The sequence below is a fragment of the Mirounga angustirostris genome, unplaced genomic scaffold (genome assembly GCF_029215605.1).
Source record: "Mirounga angustirostris isolate CCGP_5_RB_7025 unplaced genomic scaffold, mMirAng1.0.hap1 SCAF_1, whole genome shotgun sequence".
Taxonomy (NCBI): Eukaryota; Metazoa; Chordata; class Mammalia; order Carnivora; family Phocidae; genus Mirounga; species Mirounga angustirostris.
Genome location: NW_026991709.1, coordinates 125,918,373 through 125,927,775, shown reverse-complemented (window position 1 = coordinate 125,927,775; position 9,403 = coordinate 125,918,373). Strand labels below are relative to the sequence as shown.

Here is a 9,403-nt window from a genome sequence, read left to right as displayed (position 1 = left end):
TCCTGTAAAACCAGGTCGGGGGTTTCTGTTTGGGGAGGGGCATGGTTACACGACAATGCTATCTATTTGGCTGTGTAGGAATTTTTGTCCTGAGCTGTGAATTTAGTTCAAAGCCAAAAACTGAAGGGCCAGGATAACCCCCACTATTACCCTCCATTCAGAGGAAGATCTGATAAAAACTTGAGGGGTTTTGTGTCTAGTTTAAGAACTTCCACCCTTCACCATTTGAGTTTGCCTTTCAAGAGTCATTATGAAATGGGACCATTTACATCAAAATCATAGTTCTGATTCTGGTTCTTCCTTTCAGCAAAATGAGGTAGCTTTACATTTAGAGGATTGTGGTAACACATATAGTATTTGGTGTTTAGGTTTAGATTAATACAGGCTAATGCAATTTTGTAGTTTCAGTAAAAGGGTTTTTAACCCAGTAATATAATAGCCTAACGAAGTAAGTAACAAACATCAGAAATATAACTAGCAATTAATTTTTGAGTTTTTTAAAAGAGTTATTTGAGGGAGGGAGGGGGCTGAGGGAGAGGGACAGGGAATCCAGGCAGACTCCGAGCTGAGCCCGACTTGGGACTTGATCCCATGACCTGAGCCACCTGAGCTGAAACCAAGAGTCGGATGTTCAACCACCCGCACAACTCCAGCGCCCCAGCAATTTCTTTTTTAAGCTAAATTTTACAAATCATTTATTGCTTCAACAAGAGAATGGACACCAGAATGCTTTGCATTTAAAAACTTATCTGAACTAATATGAGTCCCTTTTATTCTTTGTTTTATTTTCCAAGTTTTGGCACCCAAACTTGGCAAACATCATGGAGATCTGTACAGACATGCATATACATATATACACTCACACATATTTAAGTTTAAAGCCTCAGTTCCTCATTAAACCTTGTACTCAGGCTCCTGTTAAAAAGAGGGAAAGGGGTGAGAAGAATCAGGGAAAACATGAAAAAATCCCAATTGACAACTTCCTTATTGTTATGAATTAAAGCTGGCATTTTAAGGCAAAATCCATCACCTTACTAAAACTTCCACTAAGCTACAGCCTCAGATATTTCTAAGAAAATAAATAAACAGCCCCCTACACACTTCAATGTGGTTTTATGACAAGCTAGCTGAGGATTTCTGTTGTTGTTTCAGGTAAAACAGTTAATATTTCAGTGATTAAAATTTCAGATGTTAAAAACTAACTACAAGCAAGGTCATCATTATACTCTGCAGCTGAATTCTTCTACAGACACTTGTCTTTAAATTACTATGCAAATCCAAGACAGTAACATTCAGGCTTTATAATTAAAATACTAATGTTTGGTGACTAAAGAGTAAACATGATTAGTTTACTCTAGGTCGTTTGATTTTATTTTTCTCTGTAGGAACTTTCCTCTTCTGTGATAATCCAGGCCCAGGTTCCTTATTATTCGGAAGAAATGAAATCGCTTCTGGTAGACAGTAATTTTCTACTCGAGGAGGGGATTCCTATAAAAGGGAAAAAAAACATTGTTCATCTTTCCTTGACTGTGCTTTTTAACCAGAAAAAAACTTAAAATTTGTCTTTTAAGGTACGCTACTTAGCACTTATCACATTTAGGGAACAGAACCTGTGTGACAAAAATCTCACCTTTTATCAGAAAAATAAATTTATAGCTCAGGTGGACTGGGGCCAGCTCAGATCTTGATAATGGTTTCATTTATAAGGTATGGTTAAGAAGTCAGTGTCAATTTTTAAATTTTTTTAATCTTTAAACATGTGAGATAGGTGTTTTTTAGTCCTTATTTTACAAATAAGATTAAAAAAAGTTAACATTATATAACTAGCCAGTGTCAAAGCCAAAATTCATACATTGCCTCTAAAACCCTTGCAGTTCTCTTCCTCACAACCATATTCCAACCCAAAATGACCTTTCCCTCCTTATTAAAAGTGTGATAAAACTTAATTTTCTAGCAAGATGGCAGACTGGAAAACATGAAAATGAATCACCATAAAATACTGAGTAAGTGCCTTTTGGTTCAACTCTTCTCTGGATGACAACTTCTGACCCAAATATATTAAAAGCAACTACCCCAAGACACTGGAGAGGAAATGAGATCAGGCAAATACCAGAGGGGTTGACACTGGGTAGGGAGTGAATTTCTCTTCATTTTTTTTGTTTTTGTTGTAAGGAGAAGTCTGTATCATGCGGGCTAAGTCGCAACAGAAAACATGCAGTGTTAATGGCGTGAAACCACAGCCACTGGAAAGTGAGGTGGGGAAGCCTCAAACTCGGTTATGAAATCGGCCCAAATCTTTGCCCTCTCACCATGGATGTGCAGAGGAGGCTCAAGTATGGCTAAAGCTTTGATCCTGCACTCTCTACAAAGGGTGCCTGTTAAGCAAATAGAATGGCATTCCCCTAAGGAACGTAACAGAATCTAGTTTTTACAACTTAGACGCATTCAAAATTACTCCACATCTGAAGAACATGACCCATTCTCAATCAGAATCCAAAAACCCAATAAAGATCTAAAACTTGTATGTACTGAAAATTACAAAATGTTCATGAAAGACGACTTAAATAAATATGCCGTATTCATGGACTGAAAGACTGAACATAGTGAAGATGTCAATTCACTTAAATTGATCTGTAGGTTTAATGTGATTCCTATCAAAATCGTAGCAAGATGTTCTCATAGGCATATAAGTAAGCTTATTTAAAAACTTAAAAGGTACAGGCCCTAGAAAAGCTGAAATGATCTTGAAAAAGAAAAGAGGAATCACTACCTAATATCAGAGATAAGAAGAAAGATGCTATTGCAGAGGGAAAGACCTAGATCATTAGACCCCCAACATATGCCAAACTGAATTTTGACAAAGGTGCAAAAGCAACTAAGTGGAGGATAGTTCTTTTATGGTGGAGCAATTGGACATTAGTGACCTAAACTTCACACCTTCTATGAAAACCTCACACCTCATATGACCTTTATGAAGCACACCAAAGGCATTCACTCTTGACTAGCCATTATGGAACTGCAAATTAAAACCACAATGAGAGATTACCACATACCAACTGAAATGGCTAAAATAAAGTGACAAATGCCAATGAGGATACAGAAAAACTGGATCATTTGTAACAGTGGTAGGAATGAAAAATATGACCACTCTGGAAACACACTCTTAGGAATTTATCCCAATGCAATAAAATCTTATTTTCACATAAAATATGTGCAAAAAAATGTTCATAGCAGCTTTATTCATATTAGCCCCAAAGTAGAAACAACCCAGATGTCCTTCAATAGGCTAATGGTTAAGCTGTAGTAGATCTCAACTGTAATAAAATTACTAATACAAGCAACACCTGAATGATTCTGACGAGAATTTTGCTAAAAAAAAAAGCCAATCCGAAAAGATTACACACGATACTGATTCCATTTAAGATTTAAAGAAACTGACAACAGATTAGTGGTTGACAGCTGTAAGAGACCACTGGGAGAAGAGAATGAAGGGGAGGAGGTGGGTGTAGTTAAAAAAAGGCAAAATGAATGATTGCTGTAGTGATAGATTGTTCTGTATCTTGACTGTGGTGGCAGACACATGAAGTACAAGTGGGGAAATCGGAATAAGCTTGGATTGCATCAGGTCAATATCCTGGCTGTAATATTGTACTATATTGTTGCAAGATGTTATCCACTGGGGGAAACTGTATTATTTCTTACAATTGCATGTAAACCTACGGATTACCTCAAAATAAAAGCAGTCTTGCTCATGACCCAGATGTTGGAAATAGTAGACAATGATACTAAAGCAGCTCTTATCCTTGAAATGAGTGAAATGAAAAAGTAGAAAAATAGCAACTATAAAAAAGAACCAGAGATTCTAGATATAAAAAAATCTAATATCTACATAAAAAAACCTCATGGAAGAGCCTTTAGAATGAAACTAACAGGAAAAAAAATCAGTGAAGTAATAAATAGGAATTAGTCCATCAGAAAACACAGAAAAAAGACTGCAACCAAAGTAAATATGGCCTGAGGGACCTGAGGGAGGGACCTGTGGGACAATATCAAAAGGTACGAGTGATTAAATTCCCATATAGACAGGAAAGAATGGAGAAGTAACTGTCAAAATTTCTCAAGTGTGGTGAAAGAAATTTACAGATTGAAGAAGCTCTGCAGAAAAAGCAGGATTAATACAAAGAAACTACACCTGTAAATATCATAAATGGTGAAAATCAAAGATGAAACAGTCAGAATAAAAAATGAGACACTGCACTGTATACTGAATTCAAATTACCACTGACTTCTCAGAAATAATGGAGGCCAGCAGAAAGTGGACTCTTTAGTAAAAGAAAAAACACTATCAACCCCAAATCCTATGCCCTACAAAAAGATCCTTCAAGCATAATGGTAAAATAGACACTCTCAAATAGAAGAAAACTAGAATTGGTCCCATCAAACTTGTACTACAAATCAAAGTTTTGGGCTGAAGGAAAACTGATACCAGATAGGATAAATATAAGACTATATTTTTCCTTTTAATTTCCTCAAAATACATAGGATTGTTTAAGCAAGTTTTGCTTTACGGCAGAGCTGTAAGAGACGATGGAAAATATATGACAAGTCTACAGAAAGTTTGCTGGCCCCTGCTTTACGTTGAAGGACCAGACATTAAATATTTCAGGCTGTGTGGGATAGACGGTCTCTCTTGCAATTACTCAGCCCAGTGTTGCACTGCAAAAGCAGAAGAGAGAACCTGTAAATGAGTGAATGGAGCTGTGTTCCAGTAAAACTTTATAACACAGGCAGTGGACAGGGTTTGGCCTGTGGGCTACAGTTTATTGACCCCTTTAAAGGATAGGGGAAGTAAAGGAACCTATATGACTAAGATTTCTACATTCTATGTGAAGTGGCACAATATCATTCTAGCTAGACTATAAAAAGTTAAGTATATTATAATCCATAGAGCAAAACACACCCTGCCTCCAACAAAAAAAAAAGGCAAGAAAGAAAGAACACAGGAACAAAGACAAATCGAAAGCTGCAAACCCCCCCCCCCTAAATCCAATCATATCAATAATTACACGATGGACTAAACATTCTAAATAAAAAAGCAAGACCCAACGAGACCCTTTTTAAAAGAAAGCCATTTCAAATATAAAGGAAAATTCCACTTACAATTGCATCAAGAATAAAATACCTAGGGACAAATTTAATCAAGGAGACAAAAGACTTGTACATTGAAAACTAGACAACACTGGGGCACCTGGGTGGCTCAGTCTTAAGCGTCTACCTTCGGCTCAGGTCATGATCTGGGGGTCCTGGGATCGAGCCTCGCACTGGGCTCCCTGCTCAGTGGGAAGCGTGCTTCTCCCTCTCCTACTCCCCCTGCTTGTGTTCCTGCTCTTGCTATTTCTCTCTCTGTCAAATAAATAAAATCTTAAAAAAAAGAAAACTAGACAACACTGATGAAACAGAAGATGACACAAATAAATGGAAAGATATTCCATGCTCATGGACTGGAAAAATTAACACTATTAAAATGTCCACACTACCCAAAGCAATCTACAGATTCAATGCAATCCCTATCAAAATTCCAATGGCATTTTTTCTAGAAATAGAACTAACAATCCTAAAATTTGTATGGACTCACAAAGATTCCAAATAGCCAAAGCAATCTTTTTCTTTTTTAAGAGTTTATTTTTTGACAGAGAGACACAGTGAGAGAGGGAGTGGGAAAGGGAGAAGCAGGCTTCCCGCGGAGCAGGACCCTGGGATCATGACCTGAGCCGAAGGCAGACGCTTAACGACTGAGCCACCCAGGCGCCCCTAGCCAAAGCAATCTTGAGAAAGAAGAACAAAGCTGGAGGCATCATGCTCCCTGATTTTAAACTGTATTACAAAACTATGGTAACCAAACAGTATGGTAATGCCACATAAACAGACACATAGATCAAGAGAACAGAACAGAAAACCCAGAAATAAACCCAGGCAGGGGCGCCTGGGTGGCTCAGTTGGTTAAGCAACTGCCTTCGGCTCAGGTCATGATCCTGGAGTCCCAGGATCGAGTCCCGCATCGGGCTCCCTGCTCAGCAGGGAGTCTGCTTCTCCCTCTGACCCTCCACCCTCTCATGCTCTCTATCATTCTCTCTCTCTCAATAAATAAATAAAAATCTTAAAAAAAAAAAAAACCCAGGCATACATGATCAATTACAAAGGAGCCAAGAACATACAATAGGAAAAGGACAGTTTCTTCAATAAATGGTGTTAGAAAAACTAGAGAGCTACACGCAAAAGACTGAAACAGGACCACTATCTTATAGCATACACAAAAATAAACTCAAAATGGATTAAAGATTTGGATGAAAGACATGAAACTATAAAACTAAAAGAAAACATACATCACAAGCTCCCTGACATTGGTCTTGGTAAAAATTTTTTGGATTTCACACCAAAATGAAAAGCAACACAAGCAAAAATTAACATGTGGGGAGACATCAAACTGAAAAGCTCATGCATAGCAAAGGACACCATCAGCAAAAGGAAAGGCAACCTAAGAAAGGGAGAAAATATTTGCAAATCATCTATCTGATAGGGGTTAATATCCCAAACCATCTGATTAAAAAATGGGCAGAGATCTGAATAGACATTTTCCCAAAGACACAGATAGTCAACAGGTATATGAAAAGGCGCTCAACGTCACTAATCATCAAAGAAGTGCTAATCAAAATCATAACAAGATATTGCCTAACACATGTTAGAATAGCTGTTATCAAAAAGACAAGTGTTGATGAGGATATGGAGAAACGAGAACTCTTGTGTACTTTTTTTTTTTTAAAGATTTTATTTATTTATTTGACAGAGAGATAGAGAACACAAGTAGGCAGAGAAGCAGGAGAGGGAGAAGCAGGCTCCCCGCAGAGCAGGGAGACCAATGCGGGACTCGATCCCAGGACCCTGGGATCATGACCTGAGCCGAAGGCAGCTGCTTAACCGACTGAGCCACCCAGGTGCCCCAAGAACTCTTATGTACTTTTAGTGGGAATGTAAACTGATGCAGCCATTATTTTTTTCCTCAAAAAATTAAAAATGTAACTACCTTAAGAGTACACTTAGTTTGATGAGCACTGAGCAACTGTTGAATCATTGTATTGCACACCTGAAACTAATAACACTATGTTAAATACAATCTTAAAAAAAAAAAAAGGAACTACCTTATGATTCAACAGTTCCAACCTCTATGTATTTATCCAAAAGAAATAAAAACATTAATTCAAAAAGATATCTGCTCTCCTATGCTCACTGCAGCATTATTTACAATAGCTAAGATATGAAAACCTGAGTGTCCACTGACAGATGGATAAAGAAAATTCACACACACACACACACACACACACACAATGGATTAATCAGCCATAAAAAAATATTTCCGCCAAGGAAACCCTGCCAACTGCAGCAACATGGATGGACCTTGATGGCATGATGCAAAGTGAAATAAGTCAGAAAAAGAAAGACAAATACTAGATGATTTCACTTACAAGTGGAACCTAATATAAAAAACAGGGGTGCCTGGGTGGCTCAGTCAGTTAAGCATCTGCTTTCGGCTCAGGTCATGATCCCAGGATCCTGGGATTGAGTGCTGCATCGGGCTCCCTGCTCAGTAAAGAGCCTGCTTCTCCCTTTTGCACTCCCCCTGCTCGTGCGCTCTCTGTCAAATAAATAAATAAAATCTTAAAAAAATAAAACAACAAAATAAAACAAAAAACAAAACAAAAACCCCAAATGGGATAGATACAAAGAACTGACTGGGGGTTGCTAGATGCAGGGTGTGAGGGCTGGGGGAAATGGGTAAGGGTGAACAAGAGGTACAAACTTACAGTTATAAAATAAGCCCTGAGGATGTAATATACAACATGGTGACTATAGTTGTTAATATTGTATGGTATATTTGAAAGTCAGTAAGAGACACAATCTTGGGAGTTCTTATCATAAGAGAGAAAATCTGTCATTATGTATGGTGATAATTTTGCCTATATAGTCATGAATATATACTGTAATGCTGAACATCTGAAATTAATGTCATATGTCATTGTATCTCAAAAAAAAAAAAAGGTGGCCAGATTCCTCCTTCAGGCAGACTAGAAGACTCCTCTTTGGATAAACTGAAACAATTCAAGAAGTATATGCAAGTATGAACCCAGAAGACAGTCCCCAACAACTAGACCACCAAGACTATTGCATCCGGATCGAAACTGCCAAGACCCAACTGTGTGCTCAGTACTTCCAATCAGCTTAGACAAAGACCCAAACAAAGAGGAAAATGCAGTTTAGTGGATAGAGAATATACTGAAATAAGTTAAAAAAAAAAAAAAATCAATAAATCCTCTGAGATCCAGTAGAAGGTATTACATCTATGAAGCAAAAAAGATATTAAAAAATTAAAAGTAAATTCAAAAAACTTTTAAAAAGGTCTTGATTATTAAAAACATGATAGCAAAATGAAGAGCTGATAAAAGGAGAAGACTGAACTGAGGGAACCTCTCAAAAAGTGAAGATTATAAAAATAGTGGTGAAATAAGAAAATCCAATATACAAGTAGCAGAAGTACTAGAGAGAACAGAAAGTGGAGGGAAAAAAATCATCATTGAAATAATTCAAGATTTCCCAGAACTGAAAGACACAAGTTACCAAACCAGAAGAGGCCTACCATGTGCAATATAATAAAAAGAGGCCCTCATGATAGCCTATCATTTTGAAATTTCAGAAAACTAGGGACAAAAAGAGCTTCCTACTAGATTAGTTACATATAACAGATTATGAATCAAAATGGCTTTAACTACTCAACAGCAATACTAGAAGCAAGGAGATAAGCAATCAAAAGTCTAAAGAGAAAATAGGTTCCAACCTAGAATTTGATGCCCATCCAAATGACAAAAGAATGCAATCACAGAAAAAAAAGAATTTTCACACAAAGAAAATCTCAGTTTATCTCCCATGTGCTTTCTCAAGAAGTTACTATAAGATGATCTTCAACCAAATGAGAGCAAATCAGGATGACATGGGATACAGAAACAGGAGATCCAACAGAGAAGAGAAAGGATGGTGAATGGAGATCCTGGGATGACACCAGTTTGTAGAAGTAGAGGGTGACCATCCAGATTGGAGCAGTATGGCTAAGGACATGTTGAAGGCTGTCACCACCAAGATCCCTGCAGCCACTACACCCAGCTTTTTAATTAATGCCCACCGCCACCCCCTTCCCCCCAGCATTTAACCTGAGGTCAGAACACTGGGGTGGGCCTATCTCAAGAGCCTTACTTGTGCTTGGCTTATCTTGACCATGAACTTGAACATGAAGTCATTACTCTCCCTTCCCTAGTCTACTCCTTTGCCCCCACAGAAGTATTCTGTTTTACCTACT

General features: G+C 37.7%; 1 protein-coding gene across 5 annotated transcripts in view; it reads right to left on the bottom strand.

The window, feature by feature from the left end:
• Positions 1–730: 730 nt before the first annotated feature.
• The window catches only part of TOPBP1 (DNA topoisomerase II binding protein 1), a 72,378-nt gene continuing 63,705 nt past the window's right edge, over positions 731–9,403 (bottom strand). For all 5 annotated transcript variants that reach the window (XM_064587520.1, XM_064587528.1, XM_064587525.1 and 2 more), the window contains one exon: positions 731–1,488. In XM_064587520.1, the coding sequence (XP_064443590.1) occupies positions 1,345–1,488 (144 nt within the window). In that variant the 3' untranslated portion in view covers positions 731–1,344. The remainder of the gene's footprint in view (positions 1,489–9,403) is intronic.